The following is a 27,500-nucleotide window of genomic DNA, read 5'->3' as shown; positions in this document are numbered from 1 at the left end:
CCACCACCTGTGAGTACCGCACCCTTCCTTTGGACCCCCCAGCACATATACATAATATTGTTTGTCTACTTACAGTAACGCACTGTAAAAACGACCATAGATTTTACAGTAAAAAATTGGTTGTCAGAATCTTACTGTAAAAACAACAGTCCACTTTAAAAAAGTCAGCAGATTTTACAGTAAAAAAAAATGGCCAAAATGTCACTGTACGTGTACAGTAATGCACTGTAAAAACAACCACCGTATTTTTAAGGAGAAAAAAGTGACAAGCCGAAAAAATAAATTAAATTTTTACTGTAAAATTCTGACAACCTATCTGTCTTTTTTTTTTACTGTAAAATATAAGGACTATTTATTTTTACAGTGCACTACTGTAAATGGACAAACGGCACCGCTGTTATTTTTATGGTAATATTCTGCTGAATAAACTGACATTTTTTAACAGTAAAATTTTGACTTTTTTTGTATAGTTTGCGACTGTAATTGAAAAAAGGTACAACTGTTGTTTTTCCATTTAAGGTAATGCACTGTAAAAACGACTGTAGATTTTACAGTAAAAAAAATGACAGGTAGGTAGGTTGCCAGAATTTTAAAGTAAAAATAAAATGAATACCGTTTTTTCCATTTAGGGTAATACACTGTAAAAACGACTGTAGACGTTACAGTTTTAAAAAATGACAGGTCCGAATCTTACAGTAAAAATAAAATGAATACCGTTTTTCCATTTACTGTAATGCACTGACCATAGATTTTAAAGTAAAAAAAAAAAAAAAGACAAATTGGTTGTCAGAATCTTACTGTAAAAATAACAGTGGTACTGTTTTTCCATTTACGGTATAGTCCACTTTTTTAAAAAGTCAGCAGATTTTACAGTAAAAAAAAACGGGCAAAAATTTCACTGTAAAAATAACTGTGGAAAAAATGTTTATGTTTATAGTAATGCACTGTAAAAACAACCACCGTAGATTTTATGGAGAAAAAAGGGACGAAAAAATAACAGTTGTACCTTTTTTCAATTTACAGTAGCAAACTATACAAAAAAAGGCAGAATTTTACTGTTAAAAAATGTCAGTTTATTCAGCAGAATTTTTACCATAAAAATAACATCGGTGCCGTTTGTCCATTTACAGTAGTGCACCGTAAAAATAAAAAGTCTTTATATTTTACAGTAAAAAAAAATGACAGGTAGGCTGCCAGAATTTTACAGTAAAAATAAAATGTGTTTTTCCATTTACGGTAATGCATTGTAAAAATGACCATAGATGTTACAGTAAAAATAAAAATAAAAAAGAGAAATTAATTGCCAGAATCTTACTGTAAAAATAACAGTGGTACTGTTTTTCCATTTCCGGTATAGTCAACTTTTAAAAAAGTCAGCAGATTCTACAGTAAAAAAACTGGCCAAAATTTCACTGTAAAAATAACTTTGGTAGAATTTTTTTCCCGTTTACAGTAATGCACTGTAAAAACAACCACCGTAGATTTTATGGAGAAAAAAGTGACGAAAAAATAACAGTTGTACCTTTTTTTTCAATTTACAGAAGCAAACTATACAAAAAAAGTCAAAATTTTACTGTTAAAAAAATGCTGAATTTTACCATAAAAATAACAGCGGTGCCGTTCGTCCATTTACAGTAGTGCACTGTGAAAATAAAAAGTCCTTATATTTTGCAGTAAAAAAAATGACAGGTAGGTTGTCAGAATTTTACAGTAAAAATAAAATGTATTTTTCCATTTACGGTAATGCCCTGTAAAAACAACCATAGATTTTACAGTAAAAAAAAAAAAAAAAAGACAAATTGGTTGTCAGAATCTTACTGTAAAAATAACAGTGGTACTGTTTTTCCATTTCCAGTATAGTCCACTTTAAAAAAGTCAGTGGATTTTACTGTAAAAACAACTGGCCAAAATTTCACTGTAAAAATAACTGTGGTAGCCTTTTTTCCGTTTACAGTAATGCACTGTAAAAACAACCACTGTAGATTTTATGGAGAAAAAAGTGACGAAAAAATAACAGTTGTACCTGTTTTCAATTTACAGAAGCAAACTATACAAAAAAAGTCCAAATTTTACTGTTAAAAAATGCTGAATTTTACCATAAAAATAACAGCGGTGCTGTTTGTCCACTGTAAAAATAAATAGTCCTTATATTTTACAGTAAAAAAAAATGACAGGTAGGTTGTCAGAATTTTACAGTAAAAATAAAATGTATTTTTCCATTTACGGTAATGCCCTGTAAAAACGACCATAGATTTTACAGTAAAAAAAAAAAAAAAAGACAAATTGGTTGTCAGAATCTTACTGTAAAAATAACAGTGGTACTGTTTTTCCATTTCCAGTATAGTCCACTTTAAAAAAGTCAGCAGATTCTACAGTAAAAAAACTGGCCAAAATTTCACTGTAAAAATAACTGTGGTAGAATTTTTTTCCCGTTTACAGTAATGCACTGTAAAAACAACCACCGTAGATTTTATGGAGAAAAAAGTGACGAAAAAATAACAGTTGTACCTGTTTTCAATTTACAGAAGCAAACTATACAAAAAAAGTCCAAATTTTACTGTTAAAAAATGCTGAATTTTACCATAAAAATAACAGCGGTGCTGTTTGTCCACTGTAAAAATAAATAGTCCTTATATTTTACAGTAAAAAAAAAATGACAGGTAGGTTGTCAGAATTTTACAGTAAAAATAAAATGTATTTTTCCATTTACGGTAATGCCCTGTAAAAACGACCATAGATTTTACAGTAAAAAAAAAAAAAAAGACAAATTGGTTGTTAGAATCTTACTGTAAAAATAACAGTGGTACTGTTTTTCCATTTCCAGTATAGTCCACTTTAAAAAAGTCAGTGGATTTTACAGTAAAAACAACTGGCCAAAATTTCACTGTAAAAATAACTGTGGTAGCATTTTTTCCGTTTACAGTAATGCACTGTAAAAACAACCACCGTAGATTTTATGGAGAAAAAAGTGACGAAAAAATAACAGTTGTACCTTTTTTCAATTTACAGAAGCAAACTATACAAAAAAAGTCAAAATTTTACTGTTTAAAAAATGTCAGTTTATTCAGCAGAATTTTACCATAAAAATAACAGGGGTGCCGTTTGTCCATGTACTGTACAGTAGTGCACTGTCAAAATAAAAAGTCCTTATATTTTACAGTAAAAAAAAATGACAAGTAAGTTGTCAGAATTTTACAGTAAAAAGAAAAATAGTTTTCCCATTTACGGTAATGCACTATAAAAACGACTGTAGATTTTACAGTATGAAAAAATGACGGGTAGGTTGTCAGAATTTTACAGTAAAAATAAAATAGTGTTTTTTCAATTTACAGTGATGCACTGTAAAAACGACTGTAGATTTTACGGTTAAAAAAAATGACAGACATGTTGTCAGAATTTTACTGTAAAAATAAGTGTTTTTCAATTTACAGTAATGCACTATAAAAACGACTGTAGATTTTACAGTAAAAAAATGACAGACATGTTGTCAGAATTTTACTGTAAAAATAAGTGTTTTTCAATTTACAGTAATGCACTATAAAAACGACTGTAGATTTTACAGTAAAAAAATGACAGACATGTTGTCAGAATTTTACTGTAAAAATAAGTGTTTTTCAATTTACAGTAATGCACTATAAAAACGACTGTAGATTTTACAGTAAAAAAATGACAGACATGTTGTCAGAATTTTACTGTAAAAATAAGTGTTTTTCAATTTACAGTAATGCACTATAAAAACGACTGTAGATTTTACAGTAAAAAAAAATGACAGACATGTTGTCAGAATTTTACTGTAAAAATAAGTGTTTTTCAATTTACGGTAATGCACTATAAAAACGACTGTATATTTTACAGTAAAAAAAATGACAGACATGTTGTCAGAATTTTACTGTAAAAATAAGTGTTTTTTAATTTACAGTAATGCACTATAAAAACGACTGTAGATTTTACAGTAAAAAAAATGACAGACATGTCAGAATTTTACTGTAAAAATAAGTGTTTTTCAATTTACAGTAATGCACTATAAAAACGACTGTAGATTTTACAGTAAAAAAAAATGACAGACATGTTGTCAGAATTTTACAGTAAAAATAAATGTTTTTCAATTTACAGTAATGCACTATAAAAACGACTGTAGATTTTACAGTAAAAAAAATGACAGACATGTTGTCAGAATTTTACTGTAAAAATAAGTGTTTTTCAATTTACAGTAATGCACTATAAAAACAAAAAGTATTTAGATTTTACGGTAAAAAAAAACTGGCAGCTGGATTGCCAGAATTTTACAGTAAAAATAAAATGAATACCGTTTTTCCATTTACAGCAATGCACTGTAACAACGACCGTAGATTTTACGGTTAAAAAAAAATAATGACAGGTAGGTTGTGAGAATTTTACAGTAAAAATAAAATAGTGTTTTTCCATTTACAGTAAAGCACTGTAAAAACGGCTGTAGATTTTACGGTTAGAAAAAAATCACAGGTAGGTTGTCAGAATTTTACAGTAAAAATAAGATGGTGTTTTTCCATTTACAGCAATGCACTGTAAAAATGACTGTATATTTTACAGTAGAACTGGAGGCCCTGTCGCCAGAGTTTTACTGTAAAATGATGGTAACATTTTCAAATCTCCATAAAAAAATGTGGGATTCACTGTAAGGAAGCACATGACCCACAGGCCCTTCCCTGATTGGTCGACCTTAAGCCCCTCCCCCCTTGCGTCCCCCGCAGTGACCAACGGCAGCAGCCACTCGCCCACCGCCCTCAACGGAGCGCCGTCGCCGCCCAACGGCTACAGCAACGGGCCCGGCTCCTCCTCCTCGTCCTCGCTGGCCAATCAGCAGCTGCCGCCGGCGTGCGGCGCCCGGCAGCTCAGCAAGCTGAAGCGCTTCCTCACCACGCTGCAGCAGTTCGGCAACGACATTTCGCCGGAGATCGGCGAGCGTGTGCGGACGCTGGTGTTGGGCCTGGTGGTGAGTCGCCGCCTCCGCTAATGCTAATGCTAATTGTGCTAATCACAGTAACGCAATTCCCCCAAGTTGGAACACGACTGGTTGAAAATATTTAGCGAGTGCAACGAATCTCAGGAAGAAAAAAAAAAAGGCTGGCTTCACTGCGCGTCTTAAAATGTAGCCCGGTGCTCTCAAACTATCTGTCTGTGTGTCTGGGAGCTCGTAGTTTGATCGTGTAGTTTTTCTTCAATGACACATGCAGACCTAGCGTGATGTAAAATGTGATGTTAGCATGTAGCTCACCTAGCTATGATAGTGTAGCTAACTTAGCATGCTGTTGAAATGTAATGTTAGCATGTAGCTCACCTAGCTATGATAGTGTTGCTAACTTAGCATGCTGTTGAAATGTAATGTTAGCATGTAGCTCACCTAGCTATGATAGTGTTGCTAACTTAGCATGCTGTTGAAATGTAATGTTAGCATGTAGCTCACCTAGCTATGATAGTGTTGCTAACTTAGCATGCTGTTGAAATGTAATGTTAGCATGTAGCTCACCTAGCTGTAATAGTATTGCTAACTTAGCATGCTGTTAAAATGTAATGTTAGCATGTAGCTCACCTGGCTATGATAGTGTTGTTAACTTAGCATGCTGTTAAAATGTAATGTTAGCATATTGCTCACATAGCTATGCTAGTGTTGCTAACTTAGCATGCGGTTAAAATGTAATGTTAGCATATTGCTCACATAGCCATGCTAGTGTTGCTAACTTAGCATGTTGTTAAAATGTAATGTTAGCATGTAGCTCACTTAGCTATGCTAGTATCACTAATTTAGGATGATGTGAAAATGTAATGTTAGCACGTAGCTCACATAGCTATGCTAGTGTTGCTAACCTAGGATGATGTTAAAATGAAATGTTAGCATGTAGCTCACATAACTATGCTGGTTTCACTAACCTAGCATGATGTCAAAATGTAATGTTAGCATGTAGCTCACATAGCTATTCTAGTCTTGCTAATCTAGCATGGTGTTACAATGTAATGTTAGCATGTTGCTCACATAGCTATGCTAGTGTTGCTAACCTAGCTATGCTAGTGTTGCTAACCTAGCATGATGTTAAAATCTAATGGTAGCATGTAGCTCACATAGCTATGTTAGTGTTGCTAACTTAGCTTGCTGTTAAAATGTAATGTTAGCATGTAGCTCACATAGCTATGCTAGTGTTGCTAACTTAGCATGCTGTTAAAATGTAATGTTAGCATATTGCTCACATAGCTATGTTAGTGTTGCTAACTTAGCTTGCTGTTAAAATGTAATGTTAGCATGTAGCTCACATAGCTATGCTAGTATCATTAATTTGGGATGATGTGAAAATGTAATGTTAGCATGTAGCTCACATAGCTATGCTAGTGTTGCTAACCTAGGATGATGTTAAAATGAAATGTTAGCATGTAGCTCACATAACTATGCTGGTTTCACTAACCTAGCATGATGTCAAAATGTAATGTTAGCATGTAGCTCACATAGCTATTCTAGTCTTGCTAATCTAGCATGATGTTACAATGTAATGTTAGCATTTTGCTCACATAGCTATGCTAGTGTTGCTAACCTAGGATGATGTTAAAATATAATGTTAGCTTGTAGCTCACAAAGCTATTCGAGTGTTGCTAACCTAGCATGATGTTAAAATGTAATGTTAGCATTTAGCTCACATAGCTATGCTAGTGTTGCTAACCTAGCATGATGTTAAAATCTAATGGTAGCATGTAGCTCACATAGCTATGTTAGTGTTGCTAACTTAGCTTGCTGTTAAAATGTAATGTTAGCATGTAGCTCACATAGCTATGCTAGTGTTGCTAACTTAGCATGCTGTTAAAATGTAATGTTAGCATATTGCTCACATAGCTATGTTAGTGTTGCTAACTTAGCTTGCTGTTAAAATGTAATGTTAGCATGTAGCTCACATAGCTATGCTAGTATCATTAATTTGGGATGATGTGAAAATGTAATGTTAGCATGTAGCTCACATAGCTATGCTAGTATCACTAACCTAGGATGATGTTAAAATGTAATGTTTGCATGTGGCTCATATAGCTATGCTAGTGTTGCTAACCTAGCATGATGTTAAAATGTAATGTTAGCATGTCGCTCACATAGGTATGCTATTGTTGCTCACTTGGTGTGCTGTTAAAATGTAATGTTAGCATGTAGCTCACATAGCTATGCAAGTGTTGCTAACCTAGCATGATGTTAAAATGTAATGTTAGCATGTAGCTCACATAGCTATATTAGTGTTGCTAACTTAGCGTGCTGTTAAAATGTAATGTTAGCATGTGGCTCACATAGCTATGCTAGTGTTGCTAACTTAGCATGCTGTTAAAATGTAATGTTAGCATGTTGCTCACATAGCCATGCTAGTGTTGCTAACTTAACATGTTGTTAAAATGTAATGTTAGCATGTAGCTCACTTAGCTATGCTAGTATCACTAATTTAGGATGATGTGAAAATGTAATGTTAGCACGTAGCTCACATAGCTATGCTAGTGTTGCTAACATAGGATGATGTTAAAATGAAATGTTAGCATGTAGCTCACATAACTATGCTGGTTTCACTAACCTAGCATGATGTCAAAATGTAATGTTAGCATGTAGCTCACATAGCTATTCTAGTCTTGCTAATCTAGCATGATGTTACAATGTAATGTTAGCATGTTGCTCACATAGCTATGCTAGTGTTGCTAACCTAGGATGATGTTAAAATATAATGTTAGCTTGTAGCTCACAAAGCTATTCGAGTGTTGCTAACCTAGCATGATGTTAAAATGTAATGTTAGCATTTAGCTCACATAGCTATGCTAGTGTTGCTAACCTAGCATGATGTTAAAATCTAATGGTAGCATGTAGCTCACATAGCTATGTTAGTGTTGCTAACTTAGCTTGCTGTTAAAATGTAATGTTAGCATGTAGCTCACATAGCTATGCTAGTGTTGCTAACTTAGCATGCTGTTAAAATGTAATGTTAGCATATTGCTCACATAGCTATGTTAGTGTTGCTAACTTAGCTTGCTGTTAAAATGTAATGTTAGCATGTAGCTCACATAGCTATGCTAGTATCATTAATTTGGGATGATGTGAAAATGTAATGTTAGCATGTAGCTCACATAGCTATGCTAGTATCACTAACCTAGGATGATGTTAAAATGTAATGTTTGCATGTGGCTCATATAGCTATGCTAGTGTTGCTAACCTAGCATGATGTTAAAATGTAATGTTAGCATGTCGCTCACATAGGTATGCTATTGTTGCTCACTTGGCGTGCTGTTAAAATGTAATGTTAGCATGTAGCTCACATAGCTATGCAAGTGTTGCTAACCTAGCATGATGTTAAAATGTAATGTTAGCATGTAGCTCACATAGCTATATTAGTGTTGCTAACTTAGCGTGCTGTTAAAATGTAATGTTAGCATGTGGCTCACATAGCTATGCTAGTGTTGCTAACTTAGCATGCTGTTAAAATGTAATGTTAGCATGTTGCTCACATAGCTATGCTAGTGTTGCTAACTTAGCATGTTGTTAAAATGTAATGTTAGCATGTAGCTCACTTAGCTATGCTAGTATCATTAATTTGGGATGATGTGAAAATGTAATGTTAGCACGTAGCTCACATAGCTATGCTAGTGTTGCTAACCTAGGACGATGTTAAAATGAAATGTTAGCATGTAGTTTACATAACTATGCTGGTTTCACTAACCTAGCATGATGTCAAAATGTAATGTTAGCATGTAGCTCACATAGCTATTCTAGTCTTGCTAATCCAGCATGATGTTACAATGTAATGTTAGCATGTTGCTCACATAGCTATGCTAGTGTTGCTAACCTAGGATGATGTTATAATATAATGTTAGCTTGTAGCTCACAAAGCTATTCTAGTGTTGCTAACCTAGCATGATGTTAAAATGTAATGTTAGCATTTAGCTCACATCGCTGTGCTAGTGTTGCTAACCTAGCATGATGTTAAAATGTAATGTTAGCATGTAGCTCACATAGCTATGTTAGTGTTGCTAACTTAGCTTGCTGTTAAAATGTAATGTTAGCATGTAGCTCACATAGCTATGCTAGTATCATTAATTTGGGATGATGTGAAAATGTAATGTTAGCATGTAGCTCACATAGCTATGCTAGTATCACTAACCTAGGATGATGTTAAAATGTAATGTTTGCATGTGGCTCATATAACTATGCTGGTTTCACTAACCTAGCATGATGTTAAAATGTAATGTTAGCATGTCGCTCACATAGATATGCTAGTGTTGCTAACCTAGCATGATGTTGAAATGTAATGTTAGCATGTAGCTCACATAGCTATGCTTGTTGTATGTTATGTTGGGCGAGTTTCAATCAAGTAGACAATATCAATAATGACTTTAATATTCTGTAACTTTATTTAAATATCAACTGGGTTCTTGCTTCATGGTCACTATAAAAAATGAATATACATTAGTCGGCCATGTTGGATCCTTTTGTTATGATGTTTAGGAGCCTTTTCCAGGACAGCCGCGTGTCCCCCGTGAAGACATTCAAAATCCATCATTAGCCATAAAATAAAAGATGCAATTGTAAAGATTTATGTGGGCCAGCTGGGGAATATACGCAAATAGCGGAGGAGGAGATTAGATTTTAATTAGCCTCCTTTTGGCGTGTTTGTTTGTCTCCTCCGCGTCCATCTTGTCCCGCCCCTCGCCGCTAATTAGCCGCCTCGCTGGCGCCCACACACGGGAGAGACGCAATCTGGGCCGACAGATGTGGGAGAGAGCTAACAAAACTCAGATCTGTTTTCTTCGTATTTACATTCCGCTCCTCCCCAGGTGGACGCTCACCTGTCAATCATCCCGCCCGCCCCTGGGGGGAGTCGCAAAGGTCGAAAATAACATCTTTGACAATAGTCTCATTTTTCAGGCATAATTCATCTTTTTTACGCTCCAAAATCACTTGAATCAAAGAAAGATTATCGCACCGTGTTTTTAAAAAAAAATTACAATTCAACTACAGAATACAAACAAAACACAACAAAATGTAAACAACACCCAGCTTGCTAGCTAGCGAGTTAGCTTGCTAGCACGATCTCGGGGCTGTTTAAGTGAGTTTACTTAACCTCATCTTGTTATTAAAGATATTACAAATTAATATAAATATAGAAACACAATGTTTTTTGTTTAAATGCGATTATAAAATGCAAACAAAATTCAAACGTCCATCTTGCTAGCTAGCGATTTAACTATTTAGCTTGCTAGCATGATCTCGGGGCTGTTTAAGTGAGTCTAATTAAACTTAATTTTGTTGTTTATGATGATAGATATTACAAATGAATATAAATATAGAAGCACAATGTTTTTTATTTAAAAAAGATTGTAAAATGCAAAAAAAACACAACAAAATCTGAAAAACATCCACCTTGCTAGCTAGCGATTTAACTATTTAGCTTGCTAGGATAATCTCGGGGCTGTTTAAGTGAGTTTAATTAAACTTAATTTTGTTGTTTATGATGATAGATATTACAAATGAATATAAATGTAGAAGCACAATGTTTTTTATTTAAATGCGATTATAAAATGCAAAAAAACCACAACAAAATCTGAAAAACATCCACCTTGCTAGCTAATGATTTAGCCTGCTAGCATGCTTTTGGGGCTTTTTAAGTAAGATTGAACCTCATCTTGTTTATTGTAGCTATTACAAATGAATATAAAAATACAACTTTTTCTTTATTTGAATGCAACTATAAAAAGGCAAACGAAACACAACAAAATTTGAAAAATATAAAATGGTCTTGCTAGCTAGCGATTTAGCTTGCTAGCATGATCTCGGGGCTGTTTAAGTGAGTTGAATTAAACCTCACCTTGTTGTTTATGATGATAGATATTATAAATGAATATAAATATAGAAACACAATGTTTTTTTGTTTAAATGCGATTATAAAATGCAAACAAAATCTAAACATCCATCTTGCTAGCTAGCGATTTAGCTTGCTAGCATGATCTTGGGGATGTTTAAGTGAGTTTAATTAAACTTCATTTTATTGTTTATAATTATATATATTACAAATTAATATAAATATAGAAACACAATGTTTTTTTGTTTAAATGCGATTACAAAATGAAAACAAAATCTAAACATCCATCTTGCTAACTCGCGATTTAGCTTGCTAGCATGATCTTGGGGCTGTTTAAATGAGTTCAATTAAACCTCACCTTATTGTTTATGATTATAGATATTACAAATGAATATAGATATAGTAACACAATGTTTTTTGTTTAAATGCGATTATAAAATGCAAACAAAATAAAACAAAGAACGTCCACCTTGCTAGCTAGCGATTTAGCTTGCTAGCATGCTCCTGGGGCTGTTTAAGTGAGTTTACTTAACCTCATCTTGTTGTTGTTTATGATTATAGATATTACAAATGAATATAAATATAGAAACACAATGTTTTTTTGTTTAAATGCGATTATAAAATGCAAACAAAATCTAAACATCCATCTTGCTAGCTCGCGATTTAGCTTGCTAGCATGATCTCGGGGCTGTTTAAGTGAGTTAAATTAAACTTCATTTTATTGTGTATGACTATATAATTTACAAATTAATATAAATATAGAAACACAATTTTTTTTGTTTAAATGCGATTATAAAATGCAAACAAAATCTAAACATCCATCTTGCTAGCTAGCGATTTAGCTTGCTAGCATGATCTTGGGGCTATTTAAGTGAGTTGAATTAAACCTCACCTAGTTGTTTATGATTATAGATATTACAAATGAATATCAATATAGAAACACAATGTTTTTTATTTAAATGGCATTATAAAATGCAAACAAAATCTAAAAAAACATCAACCTTGCTAGCTAGCGATTTAGCCTGCTAGCATGCTCCTGGGGCTGTTGTTGTTGTTTATGATTGTAGATATGACAAATGAATAGAAATACAGTCCTTTTTATTTCAATAAATATATAATAAAATGAAATTAAACTAAAATATAGTAAAATTTAATAAAATGAAAATATAATAAAATTACATTCAATCAAAATGTTATCATAAAATAAAATTAAAAAATATATATAATAATACAATTAAATACTATTAAAACATAATACAATTAAATTCAATAGAATAAAAATATAAAAATTCAATAAAACATTTTTTTTATGACAATAATAAAAATAAATAAGTACAGTTTGATAAATATGCGGTGACTTGGGTGGCAAATTTTACTCCAAAATAGACTGACTGGAATTCAGATGTAAGTTTTGAACAAATAAATATCGAACATTCAAATAAAACATTTAAATATATCCTCCTGGATGACATTCTGACTGTAAAATCCAAAAATGTTTGTCTTTTCAAAAGTAATTGAAATTATGCAAGCAAGTAATAACCCGTGATTAATCACGATTAATCCGAAAAAATGAATGATTTGACAGCATTAATTGAAATAAAAGTGCAGATTTCCAAAGAAGCTCAAGTGTTTCTCTGCCCGCAGAATTCCACGCTGACCATCGAGGAGTTCCACTCCAAGCTCCAAGAAGCCACCAACTTCCCGCTGAGACCTTTCGTCATTCCCTTCCTGAAGGTAGGAGCTGACTCAGCACTTCCTCCTCCTCTCTTTCCAACATGACAAATGATGGATGGAAGCCACACCTCTGCGCCGTTATCCATCACGCAATCAACGCTTCTTTTCCATTCCCCGTCTACCGAGGTCGCTACATCACCGCTCTAAAGCAAAGCTGTGGCTGTAGGCAACCTCCGCTTGAAGCGTGTGTTTGCCTAGCTTTAAAATGTTCTTGTTGAACCGCCCATGGCACTGTTAGTGCCGACTCAGCACTTTTACCCCTTAGCGCTGTCGGCGTGTTTTGGACAAAGAAATGTCCCGTTTTTTGGGAGGGAGGACGAGCAAAAGACAGACTTGTGTGTCCCTGGAGGGCACCGCCTCCACACCTTTCCAGGTAGGTTCCACCCCCTCGCGCTCACTTCTGTATCCTCACGTCCGTGGTTGCCGTAGCAACAGAGAGCCTCCAGACTCCAAGCGAGCAGAGAGGAGGTGGATGAAGATGAGTCTGAGGAGGAAAGTTGATGAAGAATCTTATTTGTTTATTTTTGTTTTATTTTTATTTGTATTTTTGTTGTTTTATTTGTATTTGTATTATTGTTGTTTCATTTTCACGGCGTGGCAAAGTTGGTAGAGTGGCCGTGCCAGCAATCGGAGGGTTGCTGGTTACTGGGGTTCAATCCCCACCTTCTTCCATCCTAGTCACGTCCGTTGTGTCCTTGGGCAAGACACTTCACCCTTGCTCCTGATGGCTGCTGGTTAGCGCCTTGCATGGCAGCTCCCGCCATCAGTGTGTGAATGTGTGTGTGAATGGGTGAATGTGGAAATACTGTCAAAGCGCTTTGAGTACCTTGAAGGTAGAAAAGCGCTATACAAGTATAACCCATTTATCATTTATTATTTATCATTTGTATTATTGTTGTTTTATTTATTTTTTTGTTTAATTTGTATTCGTATTATTGTTGTTTCATTTTTATTTGTATTTTTGTTCCATTTTTATTTGTATTATTATTGTTTAATTTTTATTTGTATTTTTGTTGTTTAATTTTTATTTGTATAATTGTTGTTTCATTTTTATTTGTATTATTGTTGTTTCATTTTTATTTGTATTATTGTTGTTTCATTTTTATTTGTATTATTATTGTTTAATTTTTATTTGTATTTTTGTTGTTTAATTTTTATTTGTATAATTGTTGTTTCATTTTTATTTGTATTATTGTTGTTTCATTTTTATTTGTATTATTGTTGTTTCATTTGTATTTGTATTATTGTTGTTTCATTTTTATTTGTATTATTGTTGTTTTATTTTTATTTTTATTTTTGTTGTTTTATTTGTATTTGTATTATTGTTGTTTCATTTTTATTTGTATTGTCGTTTCATTTTTATTTGTATTTTTGTTTTATATTTTTTTGTATTTTTGTTGTAGTTTTTTGTATTATTGTCATCTTTGTTGTTTATTTTTTATTTGTATTATTGTTGTTTTATTTGTATTATTGTTGTTTTATTTGTATTATTGTTGTTTAATTTTTATTTGTGTTATTGTTGTTTCATTTTTATTTGTATTATTGTTGTTTAATTTTTATTTACATTTTTGTTATTTTATTTGTATGATAAATTATTATTTTTTTGTATTATCATTGTTTTATATTTTTTTGTATTTCTGTTGTTTTATTTTTAGTTGTCAGACTGAAAAAACAAGAATGTTTTGGTCAAACCTCGGGAAAGGCAGTAATACAGCATCAATCACAAAAACAAACCCATTTGCATGGTAACCTCTTACCAAAGGACAAACACAATATGGATTAGTGATCTTTACCTCGCGAGGCGGTCTTTTCGCCACCCTGGACCGACACGCTCGCCGCAGTCCATAAGGGCTTTTGTGTTGTATTACACCATATTAAATGTGTTAAGACACAGAGTTACGACACCATCTACTAAACCAATTTTGATGAAAGTCCCGTTATAATGTGTTTGTGAGCGCTCATCACATTGAATTGTGGCGACCTGCAACAAGTAAACGAGCGCATTGAAACACCCGATTGCTTTTTTTTTTTTTTTTTTCATACGGGGATGAATTGAAATGCGTGAGAAAAAAGAATTTGCCAAAATGTGGGCGTAATGGGATTGTGCTGAAAATGTTCATTTCCCCTCGGGGATTAATAAAGTCTTTCTGATTCTGATTCTGTATACAAAAGAGTCAAGGTGGGATGATAGGGGAACAAAAACAAGAGCTCACACTCCTCATCTTTCTCGCTTGCCAATCTCTACACGTGTCTTTGGCCCTCGCACCCCTCTGGGGCTTCTCTCTCCTCAGCAGATGTTCTGTGCACGGCTGCAACACTCCAAGGAGAAACTCTTTTTTTTTCTTTTTTTTAGCCATCGCTACTTTTCTCCCGTTTTACCGCCTTCCCACCGCCTCACCTTAAATGCCAGCGAGCATATGGCAGCAGAGTGTGTGTGTGTGTGTGTGTGTGTGTGTGTGTTCTTGTATATTATATACTTGCATAGTATATTATTAATGTTGTAAATACAAATATTTATATATCTAGAAAGGGTGGTCCTAAAGAGGTAGGCATTTTTCAGAGGTCGCAAGAGGGTAAGAAATACAAGAATGTGGGTGTGTGTGTGTTCTTGTATATTATATACTTGTATAGTATATTATTAATGTTGTAAATACAAACATTTATGTATCTAGAAAGGGTGGTCCTAAAGAGGTAGGCATTTTTCAGAGGTCTCAAGAGGGTAAGAAATACAAAAATGTGTGTGTGTGTGTGTGTGTGTGTGTGTGTGTGTGTGTGTGTGTGTGTGTGTGTGTGTGTGTGTGTGTGTGTGTGTGTGTGTGTGTGTGTGTGTGTGTGTGTGTGTGTGTGTGTGTGTGTGTGTGTGTGTGTTCTTGTATATTATATACTTGTATAGTATATTATTAATGTTGTAAATACAAATATTTATGTATCTAGAAAGGGTGGTCCTAAAGAGGTAGGCATTTTTCAGAGGTCTCAAGAGGGTAAGAAATACAAAAATGTGTGTGTGTGTGTGTGTGTGTGTGTGTGTGTGTGTGTGTGTGTGTGTGTGTGTGTTCTTGTATAGTATATTATTAATGTTGTAAATACAAATATTTATGTATCTAGAAAGGGTGGTCCTAAAGAGGTAGGCATTTTTCAGAGGTCTCAAGAAGGTAAGAAATACAAGAATATGTGTGTGTGTGTGTGTGTGTGTGTGTGTGTGTGTGTGTGTGTGTGTGTGTGTGTGTGTGTGTGTGTGTGTGTGTTCTTGTATATTATATACTTGTATAGTATATTATTAATGTTGTAAATACAAATATTTATGTATCTAGAAAGGGTGGTCCTAAAGAGGTAGGCATTTTTCAGAGGTCTCAAGAAGGTAAGAAATACAAGAATATATGTGTGTGTGTGTTCGTGTTCTTGTATATTATATACTTGTATAGTATATTATTAATGTTGTAAATACAAATATTTATGTATCTAGAAAGGGTGGTCCTAAAGAGGTAGGCATTTTTCAGAGGTCTCAAGAGGGTAAGAAATACAAAAATGTGTGTGTGTGTGTGTGTGTGTGTGTGTGTGTGTGTGTGTGTGTGTGTGTGTGTGTGTGTGTGTGTGTGTGTGTTCTTGTATATTATATACTTGTATAGTATATTATTAATGTTGTAAATACAAATATTTATGTATCTAGAAAGGGTGGTCCTAAAGAGGTAGGCATTTTTCAGAGGTCTCAAGAAGGTAAGAAATACAAGAATATATGTGTGTGTGTGTGTGTGTGTGTGTGTGTGTGTGTGTGTGTGTGTGTGTGTGTGTGTGTGTGTGTGTGTGTGTGTGTGTTCGTGTTCTTGTATATTATATACTTGTATAGTATATTATTAATGTTGTAAATACAAATATTTATGTATCTAGAAAGGGTGGTCCTAAAGAGGTAGGCATTTTTCAGAGGTCTCAAGAAGGTAAGAAATACAAAAATGTGTGTGTGTGTTCTTGTATATTATATACTTGTATAGTATATTATTAATGTTGTAAATACAAATATTTATATATCTAGAAAGGGTGGTCCTAAAGAGGTAGGCATTTTTCAGAGGTCTCAAGAGGGTAAGAAATACAAAAATGTGTGTGTGTGTGTGTGTGTGTGTGTGTGTGTGTGTGTGTGTGTGTGTGTGTGTGTGTGTGTGTGTGTGTGTGTGTTCTTGTATATTGTATACTTGTATAGTATATTATTAATGTTGTAAATACAAACATTTATGTATCTAGAAAGGGTGGTCCTAAAGAGGTAGGCATTTTTCAGAGGTCTCAAGAGGGTAAGAAATACAAAAATGTGTGTGTGTGTGTGTGTGTGTGTGTGTGTGTGTGTGTGTGTGTGTGTGTGTGTGTGTGTGTGTGTGTGTGTGTGTGTGTGTGTGTGTGTGTGTGTGTGTTCTTGTATATTATATACTTGTATAGTATATTATTAATGTTGTAAATACAAACATTTATGTATCTAGAAAGGGTGGTCCTAAAGAGGTAGGCATTTTTCAGAGGTCTCAAGAGGGTAAGAAATACAAAAATGTGTGTGTGTGTGTGTGTGTGTGTGTGTGTGTGTGTGTGTGTGTGTGTGTGTGTGTGTGTGTGTGTGTGTGTGTGTGTGTGTGTGTGTGTGTGAGTGTGTGTGTGTGTGTTCTTGTATATTATATACTTGTATAGTATATTATTAATGTTGTAAATACAAATATTTATGGATCTAGAAAGGGTGGTCCTAAAGAGGTAGGCATTTTTCAGAGGTCTCAAGAGGGTAAGAAATACAAAAATGTGTGTGTGTGTGTGTGTGTGTGTGTGTGTGTGTGTGTGTGTGTGTGTGTGTGTGTGTGTGTGTGTGTGTGTGTGTGTGTGTGTGTGTGTGTGTTCTTGTATATTATATACTTGTATAGTATATTATTAATGTTGTAAATACAAATATTTATGTATCTAGAAAGGGTGGTCCTAAAGAGGTAGGCATTTTTCAGAGGTCTCAAGAAGGTAAGCAATACAAGAATATATGTGTGTGTGTGTGTGTGTGTGTGTGTGTGTGTGTGTGTGTGTGTGTGTGTGTGTGTGTGTTCTTGTATATTATATACTTGTATAGTATATTATTAATGTTGTAAATACAAACATTTATGTATCTAGAAAGGGTGGTCCTAAAGAGGTAGGCATTTTTCAGAGGTCTCAAGAGGGTAAGAAATACAAAAATGTGTGTGTGTGTGTGTGTGTGTGTGTGTGTGTGTGTGTGTGTGTGTGTGTGTGTGTGTGTGTGTGTGTGTGTGTGTGTGTGTGTGTGTGTGTGTGAGTGTGTGTGTGTGTGTTCTTGTATATTATATACTTGTATAGTATATTATTAATGTTGTAAATACAAATATTTATGGATCTAGAAAGGGTGGTCCTAAAGAGGTAGGCATTTTTCAGAGGTCTCAAGAGGGTAAGAAATACAAAAATGTGTGTGTGTGTGTGTGTGTGTGTGTGTGTGTGTGTGTGTGTGTGTGTGTGTGTGTGTGTGTGTGTGTGTGTGTGTGAGTGTGTGTGTGTGTGTTCTTGTATATTATATACTTGTATAGTATATTATTAATGTTGTAAATACAAATATTTATGGATCTAGAAAGGGTGGTCCTAAAGAGGTAGGCATTTTTCAGAGGTCTCAAGAGGGTAAGAAATACAAAAATGTGTGTGTGTGTGTGTGTGTGTGTGTGTGTGTGTGTGTGTGTGTGTGTGTGTGTGTGTGTGTGTGTGTGTGTGTGTGTGTGTGTGTGTGTGTGTGTTCTTGTATATTATATACTTGTATAGTATATTATTAATGTTGTAAATACAAATATTTATGTATCTAGAAAGGGTGGTCCTAAAGAGGTAGGCATTTTTCAGAGGTCTCAAGAAGGTAAGCAATACAAGAATATATGTGTGTGTGTGTGTGTGTGTGTGTGTGTGTGTGTGTGTGTGTGTGTGTGTGTGTGTGTGTGTGTTCTTGTATATTATATACTTGTATAGTATATTATTAATGTTGTAAATACAAACATTTATGTATCTAGAAAGGGTGGTCCTAAAGAGGTAGGCATTTTTCAGAGGTCTCAAGAGGGTAAGAAATACAAAAATGTGTGTGTGTGTGTGTGTGTGTGTGTGTGTGTGTGTGTGTGTGTGTGTGTGTGTGTGTGTGTGTGTGTGTGTGTGTGTTCTTGTATATTATATACTTGTATAGTATATTATTAATGTTGTAAATACAAACATTTATGTATCTAGAAAGGGTGGTCCTAAAGAGGTAGGCATTTTTCAGAGGTCTCAAGAGGGTAAGAAATACAAAAATGTGTGTGTGTGTGTGTGTGTGTGTGTGTGTGTGTGTGTGTGTGTGTGTGTGTGTGTGTGTGTGTGTGTGTGTGTGTGTGTGTGTGTGTGTGTGTGTGAGTGTGTGTGTGTGTGTTCTTGTATATTATATACTTGTATAGTATATTATTAATGTTGTAAATACAAATATTTATGGATCTAGAAAGGGTGGTCCTAAAGAGGTAGGCATTTTTCAGAGGTCTCAAGAGGGTAAGAAATACAAAAATGTGTGTGTGTGTGTGTGTGTGTGTGTGTGTGTGTGTGTGTGTGTGTGTGTGTGTGTGTGTGTGTGTGTGTGTGTGTGTGTGTGTGTGTTCTTGTATATTATATACTTGTATAGTATATTATTAATGTTGTAAATACAAATATTTATGTATCTAGAAAGGGTGGTCCTAAAGAGGTAGGCATTTTTCAGAGGTCTCAAGAAGGTAAGCAATACAAGAATATATGTGTGTGTGTGTGTGTGTGTGTGTGTGTGTGTGTGTGTGTGTGTGTGTGTGTGTGTGTGTGTGTGTTCTTGTATATTATATACTTGTATAGTATATTATTAATGTTGTAAATACAAACATTTATGTATCTAGAAAGGGTGGTCCTAAAGAGGTAGGCATTTTTCAGAGGTCTCAAGAGGGTAAGAAATACAAAAATGTGTGTGTGTGTGTGTGTGTGTGTGTGTGTGTGTGTGTGTGTGTGTGTGTTCTTGTATATTATATACTTGTATAGTATATTATTAATGTTGTAAATACAAACATTTATGTATCTAGAAAGGGTGGTCCTAAAGAGGTAGGCATTTTTCAGAGGTCTCAAGAGGGTAAGAAATACAAAAATGTGTGTGTGTGTGTGTGTGTGTGTGTGTGTGTGTGTGTGTTCTTGTATATTATATACTTGTATAGTATATTATTAATGTTGTAAATACAAACATTTATGTATCTAGAAAGGGTGGTCCTAAAGAGGTAGGCATTTTTCAGAGGTCTCAAGAGGGTAAGAAATACAAAAATGTGTGTGTGTGTGTGTGTGTGTGTGTGTGTGTGTGTGTGTGTGTGTGTGTGTGTGTGTGTGTGTGTGTGTGTGTGTGTGTGTGTGTGTGTGTTCTTGTATATTATATACTTGTATAGTATATTATTAATGTTGTAAATACAAATATTTATGGATCTAGAAAGGGTGGTCCTAAAGAGGTAGGCATTTTTCAGAGGTCTCAAGAGGGTAAAAAATACAAAAATGTGTGTGTGTGTGTGTGTGTGTGTGTGTGTGTGTGTGTGTGTGTGTGTGTGTGTGTGTGTGTGTGTGTGTGTGTGTGTGTGTGTGTGTTCTTGTATATTATATACTTGTATAGTATATTATTAATGTTGTAAATACAAATATTTATGTATCTAGAAAGGGTGGTCCTAAAGAGGTAGGCATTTTTCAGAGGTCTCAAGAAGGTAAGCAATACAAGAATATATGTGTGTGTGTGTGTGTGTGTGTGTGTGTGTGTGTGTGTGTGTGTGTGTGTGTGTGTGTGTGTGTGTGTGTGTGTGTGTGTGTGTGTGTGTTCTTGTATATTATATACTTGTATAGTATATTATTAATGTTGTAAATACAAATATTTATGTATCTAGAAAGGGTGGTCCTAAAGAGGTAGGCTTTTTTCAGAGGTCTCAAGAAGGTAAGAAATACAAGAATATATGTGTGTGTGTGTGTGTGTGTGTGTGTGTGTGTGTGTGTGTGTGTGTGTGTGTGTGTGTGTGTGTGTGTGTGTGTGTGTGTGTGTGTGTTCTTGTATATTATATACTTGCATAGTATATTATTAATGTTGTAAATACAAATATTTATATATCTATAAAGGGTGGTCCTAAAGAGGTAGGCATTTATCAGAGGTCTCAAAAGGGTAAGAAATACAAGAATGTGTGTGTGTGTGTGTGTGTGTGTGTGTGTGTGTTCTTTTATATTATATACTTGTATAGTATATTATTAATGTTGTAAATACAAACATTTATGTATCTAGAAAGGGTGGTCCTAAAGAGGTAGGCATTTTTTTTTCAGAGGTCTCAAGAGGGTAAGAAATACAAAAATGTGTGTGTGTGTGTGTGTGTGTGTGTGTGTGTGTGTGTGTGTGTGTGTGTTCTTGTATATTATATACTTGTATAGTATATTATTAATGTTGTAAATACAAATATTTATGTATCTAGAAAGGGTGGTCCTAAAGAGGTAGGCTTTTTTAAGAGGTCTCAAGAAGGTAAGAAATACAAGAATATATGTGTGTGTGTGTGTGTGTGTGTGTGTGTGTGTGTGTGTGTGTGTGTGTGTGTGTGTGTGTGTGTGTGTGTGTGTTCTTGTATATTATATACTTGTATAGTATATTATTAATGTTGTAAATACAAATATTTATGTATCTAGAAAGGGTGGTCCTAAAGAGGTAGGCTTTTTTAAGAGGTCTCAAGAAGGTAAGAAATACAAGAATATATGTGTGTGTGTGTGTGTGTGTGTGTGTGTGTGTGTGTGTGTGTGTGTGTGTGTGTGTGTGTGTGTTCTTGTATATTATATACTTGTATAGTATATTATTAATGTTGTAAATACAAATATCTATGTATCTAGAAAGGGTGGTCCTAAAGAGGTAGGCATTTTTCAGAGGTCTCAAGAAGGTAAGAAATACAAGAATATATGTGTGTGTGTGTGTGTGTGTGTGTGTGTGTGTGTGTGTGTGTGTGTGTGTGTGTGTGTGTGTGTGTGTGTGTGTGTGTGTGTTCTTGTATATTATATACTTGTATAGTATATTATTAATGTTGTAAATACAAACATTTATGTATCTAGAAAGGGTGGTCTTAAAGAGGTAGGCATTTTTCAGAGGTCTCAAGAGGGTAAGAAATACAAAAATGTGTGTGTGTGTGTGTGTGTGTGTGTGTGTGTGTGTGTGTGTGTGTGTGTGTGTGTGTGTGTGTGTGTGTGTGTGTGTGTCTTCTTGTGTATTATATACTTGTATAGTATATTATTAATGTTGTAAATACAAACATTTATGTATCTAGAAAGGGTGGTCCTAAAGAGGTAGGCATTTTTCAGAGGTCTCAAGAAGGTAAGAAATACAAGAATATATATGTGTGTGTGTGTGTGTGTGTGTGTGTGTGTGTGTGTGTGTGTGTGTGTGTGTGTGTGTGTGTGTGTGTGTGTGTGTGTGTTCTTGTATATTATATACTTGTATAGTATATTATTAATGTTGTAAATACAAATATTTATGTATCTAGAAAGGGTGGTCCTAAAGAGGTAGGCATTTTTCAGAGGTCTCAAGAAGGTAAGAAATACAAGAATATATGTGTGTGTGTGTGTGTGTGTGTGTGTGTGTGTGTGTGTGTGTGTGTGTGTGTGTGTGTGTGTGTGTGTGTGTGTGTGTGTGTGTGTTCGTGTTCTTGTATATTATATACTTGTATAGTATATTATTAATGTTGTAAATACAAAAATGTATGTATCTAGAAAGGGTGGTCCTAAAGAGGTAGGCATTTTTCAGAGGTCTCAAGAAGGTAAGAAATACAAGAATATGTGTGTGTGTGTGTGTGTGTGTGTGTGTGTGTGTGTGTGTGTGTGTGTGTGTGTGTGTGTGTGTGTGTGTGTGTGTGTGTGTGTGTGTTCTTGTATATTGTATACTTGTATAGTATATTATTAATGTTGTAAATACAAATATTTATGTATCTAGAAAGGGTGGTCCTAAAGAGGTAGGCATTTTTCAGAGGTCTCAAGAATGTAAGAAATACAAGAATATGTGTGTGTGTGTGTGTGTGTGTGTGTGTGTGTGTGTGTGTGTGTGTGTGTGTGTGTGTGTGTGTGTGTGTGTGTGTGTTCGTGTTCTTGTATATTATATACTTGTATAGTATATTATTATTATTATTATTTTTTTTTTTATTTTTTTTTTTTTTTAAATAATGTCCTGCCCAGCTTCTCGGGCAAATCATATAGTAGATGTAGATGCCCATATCGGCTGTTCAGATTTACTTTACAAAAGAGAAGTGTAGGATACTTCTCTTGTTGCCTTACTTGTATTTTGACTTTATTAAATGTATTCATATTATCATTTGGTGCAGCCGGGCCGGAGCAGGAGGGGATAGAAAGAGAGAAAAGGGAAGACAGAGGGGGGAATTGTGGGGACAAGAGGGGGATTAGACAGAGAGACAAAAACAACAACAGCAAACACAACAACAACAACAACAACAACAGAGCAACATCAGCAAATACGACATGTACAAATATGATGGTAAAAGTAATAGCAAATAAGCAGTTAGCGAAAATTAAAAAAAAAAAAAAATACAGAAATGACAATGAGCATTATTACACTAAAAATGGAGCAATATGAATACCAATAGAAATAGTGCTATTGATAATAAACAATACCAGTACTTTACCTTTATTATCAACAATACAATTGTTCAAATGCAACAATACATATACTTAATGATAACTTGAGATACGAAAGAATGCAGAAAAATGGAGGGGAAGAAAGAGAAGCAACCTTAACCTTGTAGATTGTTATAGTAACAATAGGTTAAGCTTTGTCCGTGTGCCATGTGTTATACCCAGTTTACCCTAGGGCAACAACGTTAATATATGTTTGATGAAACGTGATTATGTGCATGAGTGTATGTGTGCATATGTACTTGTATATGTACAGTATGTGTATGTGTGCTTGTACAGTGAATGTATATGTACAGTATGTGTATATGTGTGTACAGCGAATGTATATGTACAGTATGTGTATACAGTATGTGTGTTTGAACAGTGAATGTATATGTACAGTATGTGTAAATGTGTGTTTGTACAGTGAATGTATATGTACAGTATATGTATGTGTGTGTTTGTACAGTGAATGTATATGTACAGTATATGTATGTGTGTGTTTGTACAGTGAATGTATGTGTAGTATGTGTATGTGTGTGTTTGTACAGTGAATGTATATGTACAGTATATGTATGTGTGTGTTTGTACAGTGAATGAATGTGTAGTATGTGTGTGTTTGTACAGTGAATGTATATGTACAGTAGGTGTATATGTATGTTTTTACAGTGAATGTATATGTACAGTATGTGTATACATTATGTTTGTATAATGAATGTGCGTGTGGATGTACGAACTTTGAGTGTGTAAATATGTACTGTATTTATTTGTATATGTATGTGGGAGCGTAGGTACCTATGTATGTCTGTATGTATGTGTGTGAGTATATGCGAATTTGCATGTACAATACATTTGACTCCCAGTGTGTGCGGGAGCCAGAGTACGGCCCCAGCCTCCCCGAGAACCCATCCCACAAACAGTAGGTGTGTATTATTAATGTTGTAAATACAAATATTTATATATCTAGAAAGGGTGGTCCTAAAGAGGTAGGCATTTTTCAGAGGTCTCAAGAAGGTCAGGAATACAAGAATGTGTGTGTGTGTGTGTGTGTGTGTGTGTGTGTGTGTGTGCGCGCGCGTGCGTGTGCGTGTGTGTGTGTTCTTGTATATTATATACTTGCGTAGTATATTATCAATGTTGTAAATACAAATATTTGTACTGCATATGTCAGCAGACAAGTTGTCGTGTTCACAATTTTATTTAAGGACAAACTTGCAATAATAAACGTATGTTTAATGTACCATAAGATTTTTTGTTAAAATAAAAACAATAATGACATTTTTGTGGCACCCTTTATTTAGAAAAGTACCGAAAAGTACCGAAATACTTTTGGTACCGGTGCCAAAATATTCGTATCGAGACAACACTAACACACACACACCGAACACCCACTGGCAGAAATGTAGATTGGCGCCCATGCATATATGTATATATGTGTGTATATATGTATATATACATATATATATGTGTGTATATATGTATATATACATATATATATATGTGTGTGTATATGTATATATACGTATATATATACATGTGTGTATATATGTATATATACATATATATATATATGTGTGTGTATATACATATATAAATATATATATGTGTATATATGTATACACATATATATATATATGTGTATACACATATATATACATATATGTATATATATGTAAATTTTTACACATATATATATATATATATATATATATATATATATATATATATATATATATATATATATATATATATACACTACCGTTCAAAAGTTTGGGGTCACATTGAAATGTCCATTATTTTTGAAGGAAAAGCACTGTACTTTTCAATGAAGATAACTTTAAACTAGTCTTAACTTTAAATAAATACACTCTATACATTGCTAATGTGGTATATGACTATTCTAGCTGCAAATGTCTGGTTTTTGGTGCAATATCTATATAGGTGTATAGAGGCCCATTTCCAGCAACTATCACTCCAGTGTTGTAATGGTACAATGTGTTTGCTCATTGGCTCAGAAGGCTAATTGATGATTAGAAAACCCTTGTGCAATCATGTTCACACATCTGAAAACAGTTTAGCTCGTTACAGAAGCTACAAAACTGACCTTCCTTTGAGCAGATTGAGTTTCTGGAGCATCACATTTGTGGGGTCAATTAAACGCTCAAAATGGCCAGAAAAAGAGAACTTTCATCTGAAACTCGACAGTCTATTCTTGTTCTTAGAAATGAAGGCTATTCCACAAAATTGTTTGGGTGACCCCAAACTTTTGAACGGTAGTGTATATATACACATATATACAAATATATACACATGTGTGTATGTATGTATATATGCACATATATATACATATATATTTATATTTGTATACACATATATATACATGCATGTGTACATATTTACATTTTTACACACATACTGTATATGTATATATATACATATATATGTGTGTATATGTATATATACGTATATATACACATGTATGTATAGATATATACACATATGTATGTATATGTGTATACACATCTATACATATATATGTATATATATGTGTATATATATACATATATGTGTATATATGTATGTATATATACACATATATACAAATATATACACATGTGTATATATGTATACATACACACATATATGTATATATACATATATATGTATATGTGTATATATACAGTATATATATGTGTGTACATGTATATATATATATATGTGTATATATTTATGTGTGTGTATATATATATATGTATATATACATATATATGTATACAGTTTATGTGTATATATGTGTATATATATGTATATATTAGGGCTGTCAAATGATTAAAATTTTTAATCAGATTAATCACAGCTTAAAAATTAATTAATCATGATTAATCACCATTCGAACTATGTCCAAAATATGCCATTAACTGTATATTTTTGTGGGAATTGAAAGATAAATGACAGAAGACATGTGCATTTAACATATGTATGCATGTTTATTTTAATAACATCCTGTTTTTTACAATGACATTTCCTCGTCAAAATAGGAAAACAAAATAGGATGGCGTCTCTTATTTAAATGAAACTGAAATAGTAAAACAAAATAGGATGGTGTCTCCTTCTGTAACACACTAGCCATCTTGGCCATTTCTCTTCAACAAAGGAAAAACAAAGAGATTTCTCTTTTTTATCAAACCAAAAGAACATGGCCTACACAATTACATGTGGCCCGCTTCTCTATTCATCCTTTAGCCAGTTACTGAGGCAAACCAATTTGTCCACATTTTCTGAGAGTAAAGCTGACCGCTTCTTTTGCACAATGTGACCGGCAAGTGAGAAGAGTCTTTCACAGGGAACTGAGGATGCAGGAGTGGCTAGATATTTCCGAGCCAACGGAGCCAGCTTGTCATGGGCTCCTGCATGAGATGACCACCACTGCAAGGGACAGTCCGTCATTTCAATGGTGGGCTCTGCTCTGTACCTGTGTAAGGCTCTGTCAGGCTGTACCTCTTCATCTGATTCTGAATCTGAGCCCAGCTGTAGAAGAAGGTTCATTTTCTTCTTGGGTGGCCCATCTTCAGTAGTGTGTGAAGGTCTTCCAGGTGATTCACGCAGAAGGCCTCCAAGTTTGGTCCACACCTCCTCTCTGTCTGCCTTGGGCACACTTTTCAAGTCCTTAAAACGTGGGTCCAGTGCGGTTGCAATCTTGAGCCATGCATTGTTGGTGTGTTCTTGGCGGGAGCCTAGGTCGTCTTTGAATTTGGTCTTAAATCTAATCATGTATGCAGGGTCCTCATCAGAAGTTTCCATTACACGGTGTAAGTGGCAGAGGGCAGGTAGTACCACTGAGCAGGAGACGTAGGCCTCCCCACCCAGGATCTGAGTCACATACCTGCAGTGGAAAACACACACACACACACACACAGAGAGAGAGAGACACAGAGACAGATACACACACACACACACACACACACACACACAGACACAGAGACAGATACACACACACACACACACACACACACACACACACACACAGAGACAGACAGACACACACACACACACACACACAGACAGACAGATACACACACACACACACACACACAGCCACAGACAGACACACACACACACACACAGACAGATACACACACACACACACACAGACAGACAGACACAGACAGACAGACACACACACACACACACACAGACAGACACACACAGACAGACACACACACACACAGAGACAGACACACACAGACACACACACACACACACACACACACA

At 34.4% G+C, this 27,500-nt stretch overlaps 2 protein-coding genes across 8 annotated transcripts in view; one reads left to right on the top strand and one right to left on the bottom strand.

Moving 5' to 3' along the window:
* runx1t1 (RUNX1 partner transcriptional co-repressor 1) overlaps positions 1–27,500 on the top strand; it is a 113,532-nt gene that overhangs the window by 13,532 nt on the left and 72,500 nt on the right. For all 6 annotated transcript variants that reach the window (XR_009826215.1, XM_062047319.1, XM_062047317.1 and 3 more), the window contains exons 2-4: positions 1–9; positions 4,731–4,972; positions 12,486–12,575. The exon at positions 1–9 is cut by the window's left edge and continues 129 nt beyond it. Coding sequence is in view for 5 of the 6 variants with exons in the window: in XM_062047319.1 (XP_061903303.1) it covers positions 1–9; positions 4,731–4,972; positions 12,486–12,575 (341 nt within the window). In the remaining variant the exon portion in view is untranslated. The remainder of the gene's footprint in view (positions 10–4,730; positions 4,973–12,485; positions 12,576–27,500) is intronic.
* The window catches only part of LOC133649640 (E3 SUMO-protein ligase ZBED1-like), a 2,025-nt gene continuing 816 nt past the window's right edge, over positions 26,292–27,500 (bottom strand). The window contains exon 2 of one of the 2 annotated variants that reach the window (XM_062046269.1): positions 26,292–27,500. This exon is cut by the window's right edge and continues 61 nt beyond it. In XM_062046269.1, coding sequence (XP_061902253.1) covers positions 26,457–27,500 — 1,044 coding nt within the window. In that variant the 3' untranslated portion in view covers positions 26,292–26,456. The other variant, XM_062046270.1, reaches the window with a different exon arrangement.

Source organism: Entelurus aequoreus, linkage group LG05 (genome assembly GCF_033978785.1).
Source record: "Entelurus aequoreus isolate RoL-2023_Sb linkage group LG05, RoL_Eaeq_v1.1, whole genome shotgun sequence".
Lineage (NCBI taxonomy): Eukaryota > Metazoa > Chordata > Actinopteri > Syngnathiformes > Syngnathidae > Entelurus > Entelurus aequoreus.
The sequence above is the reverse complement of the archived record's forward strand: the minus strand, read 5'-3'. Positions and strand labels throughout refer to the sequence as shown.